General features: G+C 36.2%; 1 protein-coding gene across 1 annotated transcript in view; it reads left to right on the forward strand.

The window, feature by feature from the left end:
* VSTM2A (V-set and transmembrane domain containing 2A) overlaps nt 1–7,562 on the forward strand; it is a gene marked incomplete at both ends in the record, with an annotated part of 39,538 nt that extends 31,976 nt beyond the window's left edge. The window contains one exon of the mRNA XM_081345401.1: nt 7,474–7,562. Coding sequence (XP_081201527.1) covers nt 7,474–7,562 — 89 coding nt within the window. The remainder of the gene's footprint in view (nt 1–7,473) is intronic.
* Nucleotides 7,563–13,637: the final 6,075 nt, after the last annotated feature.

The following is a 13,637-nucleotide window of genomic DNA, read 5'->3' on the forward strand; positions in this document are numbered from 1 at the left end:
GGTAAGGTAGGAAAATATGGGATTGACATTACCACCACCAGATGAATTTAGAGTTGACTGATCAACTACATCCACTGTGTAATCCTTAATGAAACATGTATGTAGAGGAAAGCATAGAGTAGAGTACCTCAAAGTTCTGGCAATAATCTTCAACATCTTCATAAATGATCTAGATGAGGGGATAGAAGAGGAATTAATCAAATTTCCAGATGACACCATGCTGGGGGAAATTTTAACACTTTGCAAGATAGACTCAAGATTCAGAACAATCTGTACAGACATGAGCATCAGGGCCTATCAACAAGATGCAATTCGGTGGTGAGAAAAGTAAGGTCCTGTACTTAAACAGGAAAAACCAAATGCATAGATATAAAAGGAATGAATGAATGAATATCTTATTTGGCCAAGTGTGATTAGACACACAAGGAATTTATCTCTGTTACAGAAGCATTCAGTGTACTTGAAAGGCAACAGAGAAGACTTTGGGTCTTGCGCAGTAGCGCAGCAGTCAAGGGATTTCAGGGCTCCATGCCCTTCAGCTGATTTTCTTCCTGTTAGGGGACCCTAAATGGGCCAGAAGTTATCCTGAAGAGGTGGCAAAGAAGGAAGGAAGTCCCATGGACCACAGAGGGATGGCGGTCGACCCGATCAGTCCAGTAGAAGCCTTCCAGAAACCAACAGGAGAAAGACTAGTCTAACTTCAGAGTGTAGCCCAAGCTACAAGCAACTTAAGTCAAAAATAGTACTTTAAGCTGATTGTAAACAGTGCGTTTGAATCTGGGTAAGAACATCAATTTTCTCTATCCTACTTATCAACTTTCCTGAAGGAAAAAAAAATCCCAAGAAGCAAAAAAACCTTCAAAGGCCCCACCTTTTTACTAATGGAAGTGGTGAATTAAACTTTTTATGGAGGACCAAAACATATTGAAATGAAATGAAATGACTATAAAACCTAAATTTGGATAAGTTTGAAATTGCTGAATAGTTAAGATTCTCATTTTAAAGGCAACTGTTTATTTTAAAAATTTGAAAAATAAACCCGTGCTGACATCTAGTGGTGGATAAAGACTATGACAGCTTTGGCTTTCATACAGGACTTGGCAAAATCTGGAAAAAACTAATCTGTGCTTGTGATCTTCAAAGCTCTAGCAATAGAGAATAGCTGCGACAAAAAAGAAAACAATCTCAGCTGTAGAGAGAGACTTATAAACTTCAGGAAAAAATTTTTTTGAACTTTCTGGATTATAAGTTTCTACTTAACTGTGTCTCCAAAGCTATTTACAGAGAAAAGAAAATTTTGATTCTTGGCCATCATGGAAAATCAGAGATTTATAGAAAGAACTTATCAAGAAAAAAATAAATACCTTTCAAACAACAATGATTTCAAACCACAAAGAAATCCAAAATAACTTTGAAAATATAAACCAATTCATCTCCAATTTAACTTTTACAACAAAAAAATCCCAGAAAACAACAATAGAGAAGGAGCAGATAAAACAGATACCTGAGCACAAATTTCAGGATAGAGACTTAAAGATGGAATCTAACAAAACAAAGAAGTATGATTTAACCCAAGTGGAAAAAAATTCCCAAGAAATATTGGATTTGGAAAAGACAACTTATACTTTAACACCGCAAAACAAATTTGAGGATAAGAAAAAAGATTGGACCAAATGGACTGCAGAGATGTCAGGAAAACCACTAGAACTGAAGAGATAAAAAAATGATAAGAGAAACAGAGAGAAAAAGAAAGAAAAAGATTTTCAACAAACATGAAAGGGCAAATGCCTCTTACAAAGATATTGTACTTGACTTACCTTTTATATCTACAGTAACACTTACAAGAATATGGAAAGATTATTTGATTCAGCAAAACATATTAAGAAAAATACTGGGCAAAAGAAAAAGGCTAAAGTGAAAATTAAGAAAATAGACGATGGGACCTATCAGAGAGAATATTTTTAAAAGAAACACCTGTTTGAATATGGTTAAAGAAATAGGAAGATTTTGGATATGAATTTTATTTTAAGAGGGAGGAGCCCCTCAAGTAACATAGTACTCTCTTTTTCTTCTCTCTTCTTATTTTATTTCTTGATATGAGTAATGCAAAAGAGTAGGAATGGCTTCTATAAAAGAAATGTTTTAGATATTTAAATGTGATTGAGTTTAAGAAAATTACAATGGATTAAAAATGTTTTGAATAAGAGTTAAAAGATCAGATGACTAGAATTATTAAATGGAATATTTAAAGATTAAATATAATTTTAATTATGGTAAAAAAGAATGTTTGGAAATAAATATGTATTAGCTTATAGGAAACATGGATTTTAAGTAGCACACTATCGTTTTATTTTCCTTTACTTTTATTGTTCTTTTTTCTTTTTTTAGTCTGATTTATTCCTTAAGAAGGGTAAAAGTGTTGGGATGGCTTACATGAGAAAAATAGACTTAAATATTTAAATGTAATTAACTCTGAGAAAATCTTAACCAATAAAAATGTTTTGAACATTGTGGGAAAAACAAATGCAAACAAGAACTGTAAACAGGATCTATGATGTGGCAACCAGAATGACTAGATAGAAAAGAAATTATATTGATGTGATTATTATCTGTAGAAATATTAGAAAAAAAATTATACTCAGTTGTTATCTACCAAAACAACAAGAATTGTATTACCTTACGGTTGGCAAAAGTCAACATTATGAGAAAAAGAGGAAATCAAGTAAAGCTATTATGTGGATAATAGATCATAGAAACCAACTGTTAGTGAATGTTTTTTTAAATGTAAACCCAGACAACGCACTGTTTACCAAATATTAAGGTGACTATGTTAAAAAAAACAATAAAATATATTATAAAAAAAGAAAGGCAATAGAGAAAATAATAATATTTTACTTATCATTATCAGTCAATTGCAAAAGGCGGCTTTATTTGGAACTATCATCACAGGGTTGTTTACATCCAGTGGCAATATCTGTAATCCTGTCAAACATTCACATCTGCCTATCTAAGGTAATTGGAAAGGACTAAATAGATAGATAAAGATGCCAAATCCAATCTGAACATCTGGCTAACAGTGTGACCAACCATAATGATAATCTTGACCATCAGTGAGGCACTACCTTGACATGGTGGTAGGGCTTGTGTGCTCTGAGGAAGATGAGAGCTGTGCCAGAGGTTCACCCATAATGGACAGGTCTAATCAAAGGAATCAAACAAAGATTGTCTCTGCCATAAAAAAATATGATGAGATGTAAATTACAGAAATCCATATTGGCTTGGTCATTGTCCAGGTTAACAAAGACCAAACTAGATGCTGGCATTCCTGGACCTCTGGTAAAAAATGGGTTATAGGACTCGAGACTGTTGGCTGAGCAACCAGGACCAGCAATTGCAGAACTATTGGAAGAAAAGGTGTTTACCCATCACAAATATACAGTCAGCTTTGTTGTTGTTGTTGTTAGCTGCGAAGTCGTGTCTGACCCATCGCGACCCTATGGACAACGTTCCTCCAGGCCTTCCTGTCCTCTACCATCTTCTGGAGTCCATTTAAGCTCACGCCTACTGCTTCAGTGACTCCATCCAGCCACCTCATTCTCTGTCGTCCCCTTCTTCTATTGCCCTCAATCTTTCCCAGCATTAGGCTCTTCTCCAGTGAGTCCTTCCTTCTCATCAGGTGGCCAAAATATCACAGGATGTAAGCTCATCAGCTTACATCCTGTGATATTTGTAATACTATCAAACATCCAAATCTGCCTATCCCAGGTCCTTGGAATGGATATGATAGGTAAACAAAAAGGCCAAATCCAGTCTGAACATCCGGCTGACTGAGTGATAAATCATAGTAATAATACCAATAAAAAGAGGAAGTAACAATAAATAGGAATAAACAGTGCTTTTTTGTAAAAGAAAAAGGTGCTGGAATTCATACATGTCATACAACCCGCCTTGCCTACCTTACAAGGTTCCATCCAAAAAAGGTGACGGAACTCCGTTTTGAGCGTTCTATGAGAAAAAAAGCCCTGGGAATAAATAATAACACTACAGCCACATTCTAGGGGTTGATATACATACACATTAGACAAAACTGCAAGAATTCAGTGTTCAGCGGAGGGATAGCATAAGGGAAAAATCTGTCCCTATGTCTAGTTGTCTTGGTATGCAATGCCCTATAGCACCATCCCAAGGGAAGAAGTGAAACAGTTTGTGTTCAGGATATAAGGAGTCTGCAGATATATTCTCAGCCCTCCTTCTGACCTGTGCTATATACAGATCTTCTGAGGAAGGAAGGCTGCAATTATTCTTTTTGCAGTCTTAACTATCTATTGTAATCTGTACCTGTCTTATTTGGTTACTATATCAAATCAAACAATTATAGAAGTACAAATAATAATTCTTCTGTAAAACTGTATCAGCAGCTCTTGGGACAGTTTGAACTTCCTAAATTGATGCAAGAAGAACTTTCTTTATTGTCCCTCTTTAATAATAGTTCTGATGTTAAGCATCCATTTCAAGTCCTGGGAGATTATAGAACTCAAAAACTTGAAGGACTCTACTGCTGACACCCTGCTATTGAATATAGTAAGAGGTGGTAGAATAGAAGGGCTCCTCCTAAAATCCACCAACATCTCTACAGTTTTAAGCATATTCAGCTCTAGAGTATTATAGTTGTATCACAGGGCCAGTTGTTCAACCTCCCATCTATATGCAGATTCATCACAGTTACAAGTGAGAGCAATCAAGAAATAAAGACTAGCATAGCATAGCATAGCATAGCATAGCATAGCACAGCACAGCACAGCACAGAACAGAACAGAACAGAACAGAATAGAATTCTTTATTGGCCAAGTAGGACTGGACACACAAGGAATTTGTCTCTGGTGCATAAGCTCTCAGTATACATACAAGCAACAAGCAATAAATCATAATCATAAAATAAATCACAAGATACAACATTCAGTGATAATCATAGGATACTAAATAATCAACATAAATTATAATAGGGTACTAATAAAAGCAGTCAACATAAATCATGAAATACATAACAAAATTATAGTCGTAAGAAGCTAGGGAAATAGGTAATAGGAAAGATGAGATGGATAATAGCAATAGTAATACTAGGTGGTTTAACATCGCAGGGCATAAGACAGTGTAGTGGGAATTAGTTATTTAGCAGAGTGATAGCATGGGGGGAGGGGGGAATTGTGTCTGGTTGTTTTGGCATGTAATGCCCTATAGCATCGTCTTGAGGGGAGAAGTTGAAACAGTTTGTATCGAGGATGTGAGGCATCTGTAGATGTTTTCACAGCCCTCTTTCTGACTTGTGCAGTATACAGGTACTCAGTGGAAGGCAGGCTGGTAGCAATTATTTTTCTACAGTCCTAACTATCCGTTGAAGTCTGTATCTGTCTTGTTTGGTTGCTGTGCCAATATCTTCATATTTTCAGGTCAGCTGAACTTGAGTTAACATTCTTTGTAGATTGTATTTCGGAATATGGAGAGGACCTATAGTGCTAGGAGTAAGCACAGTATTAAGAATAAAATAAGGGACGTTATTATATTTTGTCTCCATCTTTATTGTGCATGTAATTAATTTCTGTGAAGATATATAGAACATAGATCATAGAACAAATGCACCATTCCTTAGCAAAGTAAAACATATCACTTCATACATTTCAGTATATTATTCTATATAATTTATTTTTCACAATACATTTTATTCAAAGCACAAAAATCTTCTGCAAATGTGCCTGACTGAATAATACAGATCAATCCTAAGAGCTTGGGGATATTTTTTCAACAACCAGGTATCAGAAATAGAAAGATCCTGATCCTCTTTGAGTTAGGAATGTATTCTTATTGTTTTTATATTATGTCTGTTGACATGGTTGTTTAGTCTGTGGCTGATATCTCACTAGTCTGCCATAACTTCATATGCACATACATAAACATTACACAGGCTTAATTTTGTAGTCTAAGGCTGGCAGTGAGCTCAAAAGATCACTGAATCCCAATAATAATAATAATAATAATAATAATAATAATAATAATAATAATAATAATAATAATAATAATAATAATAATAATAATAAGTTGGAAGGGATCTTGGAGGTCATCTAGTCCAACCCCCTACTAAGGCAGGAAACCCTATAACATTTCAGACAAATGGCTGTCCAGTCTCTTCTTAAAAACTTCCAGTGTTGGAGCATTCACCACTTCTGGAGGCAGGTTGTTCCACTGGTTAGTTGTTCTAACTGTCAGGAAGTTTCTCCTTAGTTCTAGGTTGCTTCTCTCCTTGACTAGTTTCCATCCATTGCTTCTTGTCCTGCTTTCAGGTGCTTTGGAGAATAGCTTGACTCCCTCTTCTTTGTGGCAGCCCCTGAGATATTGGAACACTGCTATCATGTCACCCCTCACCCTTCTCTTCATTAAACTACACATACCCAATTCCAGCAACCGTTCCCTATATGTTTTAGCCTCCAGTCCCCCAATCATCTTTGTTGCTCTTCTCTGTACTCTTTCTAGAGTCTCGACATCTTTTTTACATCGTGGTGACCAAAACTGGATGCAGTATTCCAGGTGTGGCCTTACCAAGGCATTGTAAAGTGGTATTAGTACTTCACGTGATCTTGATTCTATCCCTCTGTTAATGCAGCCTAGCACTGTGTTGGCTTTTTTGGCAGCTGCAGCACACTGCTGGCTCATATTTAAGTGATTGTCCACTAGGACTCCGAGATCTCTCTCACAGTTACTACTATCAATATAATATAATAACTACTATATTTCTCCATCTCTGACTTATAGGTAGGTTAGGCAACTTTGCCCGATTATAGGCTTATGGATATCTATGAATAGAGATACCTTTAAACATACCGTACTCTTTAAAAAACTCAATACACTACTCTTTTTAAAAAATAGATATTTTAATTTTGGATTGCAGAACTGGTCTCCCACCAAACTAAAGACAGCCTGCTACCCATATATGTTGACACATGAGGGTTTGAATTATCCTCTGTTCATAGCTTGCTTTGAGGCATAAATTTCACTTTGCAAACTTATTATTGGGATTTGGGGATAAAAAACAATTTGAGAATGTGTTCATAGTGCTCTTTTTCCATTTGACTAGATTATATTGTTAGGGGAAAATGTACAAAGCAAAAAAATACAAAGCAAAGCACCTCTATGGGACTGAAATCCTTTGTATGTGTTGTTATTTGCAGTGCATGCCAAGAAAGTCATGGGCGCAAGAGCCAAGCTGGTGAACTAATTAAATATATGAATGTATATGTTTAAACAGCCTTATAAAGGAGCATTGGAAATCTACAAGATGAGCGAATATCTTATAACTTCTTCCGCAGGTGCAAGGATAGCTACAAGCCATGGACTTTCTGTCCTACTTCTTGTTTGTGGCTTTGTGAAGGGTGCTTTGCTTTGATCTAAAAAGTGCTGACTTATCACTTTCTCCTCTTAAAGCAAAGAGCAAATCGCCTGTAAAATCTACGGAGAGGACAGCAAAACTGACCCTAACTTCCAACCACCACCCTGCACCCAATGTACTCTAACTCACTACACAGAGGAGCACCTTCTTCAGGAAACACCTACAAAGTCAATAAATAAAATATTACACTTTTTTTAAAAAAAAAGCAGAAAAGAGACAAATACCAAGCTTCTTCACTTTTCTTTTTTCCTTTTTAAGAGGAATTGGCACACGGCAATAAAATATTGTTCAATGTGGCAATGTACATTTTTCTTTATTTTTTATTTTTCTTGACTCAAACAAATGAAAGTGCTGAATTCTCTTGATTCTTCAGCTGTTATTTATATTTTATTTTTTTATTCATTTTTTGATATTATCAAACTGGACATGGTTCTTATCCTGGAAAGAGATAACTCTAAGCAGAAAGATAATAAATTCAACTTCCCTCCTACTACATCTCAACATATAGCCTCTCTAGGTTTCCAGATGCCAACTCTACTCAGATTGTAGTGGAGGGAAACATCCTTTGGAGGAACATCTTTTTTGGATGGCAAATCTTGCAGCTAATAAGTACAAGAAGTCTACAAAGATGGAACATGTGCAAAAAAGGGTCAGAGCCTTAGTTGGGCTTTCTTATTTCATTTCTTCTTCTCATGATTTTTGCTTTCTTTCCTGTTTGGTAGTGGCAGTTATTAGCCTGGCCAACCCCTGTGGGGTACTTAAAGGTTTCTATAAATACATATATTATATGTGCATGTTTTCTATTTTGGTGAGTTTTCTTTAATGTTGCAACTTCTATATTTGCAAACTTTAACTTACATTCTGTAAACTGCTTTTATGTGTGATACAACTTGTTCCTTGGTGCATTTATATGTCAATTTTAAATATTATCTCAGTGTGCTGCCACCAACTTGACATATTTTTTCTTTCACCAGAACATTCATTTTAAGTTATAATTCAGTACTATGTGGCATTTTGTAATTCATGCAATCATTTCCCGCTAGCTTAAGTCCTTGCTGAAGGCAATGCACCCCTCTACTAACTCTGTAAAAATGCAAATTACATTTTTTATAGTTTCCAACAGGAAATATTTGAGTTGCCCAGATATGTTGGAATTATTTCTGGAATATATTTTATCAATTACATATACCCTGCAAAAAAAATTGAAAGGAAAAATGAGAAAGAGAAGAGAGAGAGAAAAAAATGTACTCTGTTCTCTTGTTGGGTTGGTTTTCTTGTAATTTTGTTATTAATAAAAACAGAACTTGGTATACTGACAACTTAATTTGCTCATAATATAGGAAGTAGTCTCATGTATGAGGCTACACAGAATTATTATATTCTAAATGACGTGTACTGTATTTGATGTGATTATGAGACAGCCTATATGAGAAATAACATTTCTTTGTGAAATCAGATATTTTTTTAAAAATATGCAAGTCTTTATACTTCCTAGCTAAATGAGTACCAACAGAATGCATTAATAACTGTGTATTAAATGAACCTTTATTTCTATTAAAGGGATATAATATCAACCAATAAGCCTCTAGGGAAAATAACAAAGTTTCACAATGTGCTGTTCTTCTCTTGCCGTAAATACAGAGTGAAACTTTCTCTACTGTACTGACAAGCCTTTTTTGAATCTGAATCTCTGATCCCATCCACATATATAGATTTAGTTTTCAACTTGCACCAAAAAAATTTGACATGGTAGTTTAGTTGTAGTGCTGGGGGCCATTTGGTAGCAATTCCTTTTTCTCCATACAGAACTGTATGTCACCTTGGGACTTTGGAAGAAAAGTGTATTTGCCAACAGTAACTTCATTTTATGTCACAAAATGAGACATGACTCAAGGAGCTTAATGTTCCAAAATTAGAGCTTAAGAAGCTTCTTGATTTTCTGGTTTTCTCATTCTTTTGTGAGAGAAGCTATCTCTTAAGAATCAGATGAAAGCAATGCATTAGATTTAAGTAGTAATAGTAGTAATAGAAATCATATACCCATAATACACATATGGAATAAATAAAGAAACCCCATAATGCAAGTGTCTGGCAGCAAAGCTATTACTCAAGAATTCAATTCAACCAGTCACTGACATGTGGGATAAACCTGGGAACAAAATTTCAGACTCATGAGTAACTGGCTATCTTTCTTTTTATACCTCTTGCTGCCAGTTGACTCCTTCATCTAATTTCTTCCATTTGATACTCAGTTCTATCAACTTTAAAAAAGATAATTGGGCTTGTCCTGAGCCTGGGGAGAGGGGTGTTTAGAAAAAAGGGGCTTTCCCCTTCTCTCCTCTCCTATCTTAAAATTGTCATTTCCTATACCTCAGACAGTACATATAAGATTGTGGTACATATCATACTCCATGGAATCTCCTCATAGACATTCTAAGCAGAAGCAGCAGGTAAAGTTAATATAAAAGAAGTGGCATTATTTGTATGAGTCAACAAACCGATAATATGTATATTCTTCTGATATGAATATTGGTAACATAAATGCCTGAACAATTTAGAACTATAGAAGGGTAGGAAGAGAATTTTGTCATTACCTAAGTTACTCTGGGACTTTTGTTACAGAGATACAGGTACAAAAAGTTACAGGTACAGATTAGGTAAAACGTCACTCAACAACAGTAACTGCATGAGGGTTCTTGGATTCCTAGTGGACAATTATTTAAATATGAGCCAGCTGCCAAAAAAGCCAATGCAATCCTAGGCTGCACTAACAGAGGGACAGAATCAATATCCGAAGTGATACTACTCTTTATAATGTCTTGGTAAGATCATACTTGGAATACTGCATCCAATTTTGGTCACCACAATATGAAAAAGAGTGCAGAGAAATGCAGTCAAGATGATTGGGGTGGGTGGGGGCTGAAGGCTAAAATTTATGAAGAACGGTTGCAGGAATTAGGTATGTCCAGTTTAGTCAAAAAAATAACTAGGAGTGACATGGTAGTAGTCTTCCAATATCTGAGGGGCTGCCACAAAGAAGAAGGGATCAATATATTTTCCAAAGCACCAAAAGACAAGAAACAATGGATGGAAACTGAACAAAGTGAGAAGCAACATAGAACAATCAACCAGTGGAATAGTTTGCTTTCAGAAGTTGTGGTTGCTCCAACACTGGAGACTTTTAAGAAGAGACTGGACAGACATTTGTCTAAAATGGTACAGGGTCTCCTGCTTGAGCAGGGGGTGTACAAGAAAACTTCCAAGGCCCCTTCCAATTCTATTGTTCTGTTAACTTGAGGCACAAAAAGCAACTTTAGGTTGCTTCCATACTGTAGTCTAAATTGCCTATCTTTTAAGCCATTTTTAGAAACTCCAGATTGCAACAGGCTGGTACTGGACTGGGCTAAAGCAAAGTCCAGACTGTGGCAACCATTGGATCTGCCTGATTATTCATCTGCTTCTGGCCTTCCTAACCATGCAGGGAAGGCAAATCTCACAGCCTGGATCATTTACAGAACAGTCTATTACTGCTTGCCTTTATCTCCTTAAGGACTGATTCCTTCTGATCGGTTCCTATGATTTTCACTTGCTTTCCCAAATATTCGTAGTTATGGAAATCTTTCCATCCCCTTCCCACATTACTTCCATTCACACTAAAGCAGACCTCTCCCCCTTTATGGTACTATCAGTGTTTGGATGTTACAATAATCAAAGCAAGAGGGAATAAGTTGTTCTTTTGTTTCTACATTGTTTGAGGGCCCAGGAGAACTTTGTAGCATGGAAGAACTGATGGTTCAGCTTCATTGAAACAAAATAATATATATTTATTTTTTTCCCCAGAAAAAAAATTTGCAGTGGAAAATCTATGGAAAATCAAGGAGAATATGCTTCACTAGGGAAAAAAACCTGAAAGGGTGCCCATTGGAAGAAGTAAGGGCTTAATGAAACATGAAGAGTTGAAGATAATTAATTGAATTAATAAGCCATTGTAAATTAACTACAGAGTTATAAAGATCTTACATGATCTCTAGCAGGGGATGGTATGGGGCTGTTGCATCCATCTTTGCTCTTCATGATCTCTAAGGGGCTTTTGATCAATTAATCATGGTATCTTTCTGGACTGGCTTTGAAAGTTGGGCTGAGTAACACTGTGTTGTGTTGTGTTGTGTTAGTTTTCCCTCAAGTGCTGGTTCCAGTTAGTATTGATAGGGAAAGATTTGGTAATGTGGTAAGTGGGATGTTGTAGCACTTAGTGGTCTGTTTAACATCTACATGAAACTGCTGGGTGACATCATATTTTGGTATGGAATGAGGTATCTTCAGTATGTAACTCTGTTTCTCTCTCAGGATAGTGTTGTACTGCCCAGACAGATCCCACATGCAATTTGGGGTCTCCTAGATGAGTAGCAATTGGGGGAATTTAACTACATTTATAAATGTTGCTATAAAAGTAATGGGGATTGGTCAGATAGTCTTTTTTCAAGGATGTGAAGGAGTAAACAACACATCTCAAACTCACTGATAGATGTATTGTCTTGCCTTAGCTCTGAAAGCCAGCTGCACCAGTCTCTCTCTTGCTATCAGCCCAACCTTCCTCACTGGATTATTGTCATGGGGAAAATAGGAGGAAGAAAGTGTGTTGGATATGTTTATCATCTTGCAAAAATAATAAAGATGGGATGGATAGATAGATAGATAGATAGTATTGTGTAGTGGGTCCGACGCAAGGAAGAGACGCCAGCCGGTGTGTGAGTTCAGCTCTTTATTGAAGGGGGTAGTGAACTGGGGAATGGCTACCTGGCCTCCTTATATACCTGGCCAGGTAAGCTAACAGCCAATGGGGTTGGCCCTAGGTTTCCCGCCGAAACTGGGTTTCCCGCCGAAACCGTCCAGGCCAACGCCCCCTGGTGGCTGTTGCTATGCAGGTGCCTGCATACATAACAGATAGATAGATAGATAGATAGATAGATAGATAGATAGATAGATAGATAGATAGATAGATAGATAGATGATAGATAGATAGACGAAGATAGATGGATGGTTGGATGGATGAATGGATAGATGGACAGAGAGAGAGGTGGATAGTCAGACAGACAGAAAGATTATATAGACCAATAAGTTGTTGACATGTTAAGTACTGACAATGAGTTAAGTATTGACAATGAGTTAAGTGTTGGCAATGAATGACATTGCCACAGGTGTATACTATAGACATTATGATCTCAGAAACATTGTACCATATCTTTCAAAGATCCTGAGGAACCAGGGAACTATCTGAAGATTGGAAAAGAGCTGATGTGGTCCACATTTTTTAAAAAAGGAGAAAAAACCAGTCCAGCAAATTATAGACCAATCAGCCTGACGTCAATATCTGGGAAGATTCTGGAAAAGATAATCAAGCAACAGATTTGCAAGCACCTAAAAACAAAGCCAACATGAGTTTGTCAAAAACAGATCATGCCAAACAAATCTTATTTCATTCTTTGACAAAGTCCAGTATTCTTTAATATCTTCATAAAGTATTTAAATGATGGAATAGAAATTTTCAGATGACACCAAACTAGCAGGAATAGCCAATTGAAGATAGGTTCAAAATCCATATGGATCTCAATAGACTTGAACACTGGGCCCTATCTAAAAAAATATAATTCAATGTAGAGAAAATGTTTTACACTTAGATAATAAAAACCAAACTAGTACAGACAAGATGAAACTTGGCTCAACAGAAGTAACTGCCAAAAGAATCTTGAAGTCCTAGTGGACAATCACTTAAATATGAGCCAGCAGTGTGCTGCAGCTGCCAAAAGAGCCAATACAGTCTTAGGTTGTATTAGCAGAGGGAGGACATAGAATCAAGATCACAAGAAGTGATACTACTTCTTTATAATATTTTGGTAAGACTTTACTTGGAATACTGCATCCAATTTTCATTACCACAATATAAAAAATATATTGAGATTCTGGAAAGAGTCCAGAAAAGAGCAACAAAGGTGAATGGGGAGCTGAAGGCTAAAATATATGAAGAACATTTGCAGGAACTAGATTACGTTTAGACTAGTGAAAAGAACTAGGGATGACATGATAGCAGTGTTCAAATATTTGAGAAGCTGCCACAAAGAAAAGGGGATTAACCTATTTTCTAAAGCACACAAAACAAGATAAGATGCAATGGATGGAAAATGAACAAAGAAGGAAGCAA

This window comes from Vipera berus (genome assembly GCF_964194415.1).
Source record: "Vipera berus genome assembly, chromosome: Z".
Classification (NCBI taxonomy): domain Eukaryota; kingdom Metazoa; phylum Chordata; class Lepidosauria; order Squamata; family Viperidae; genus Vipera; species Vipera berus.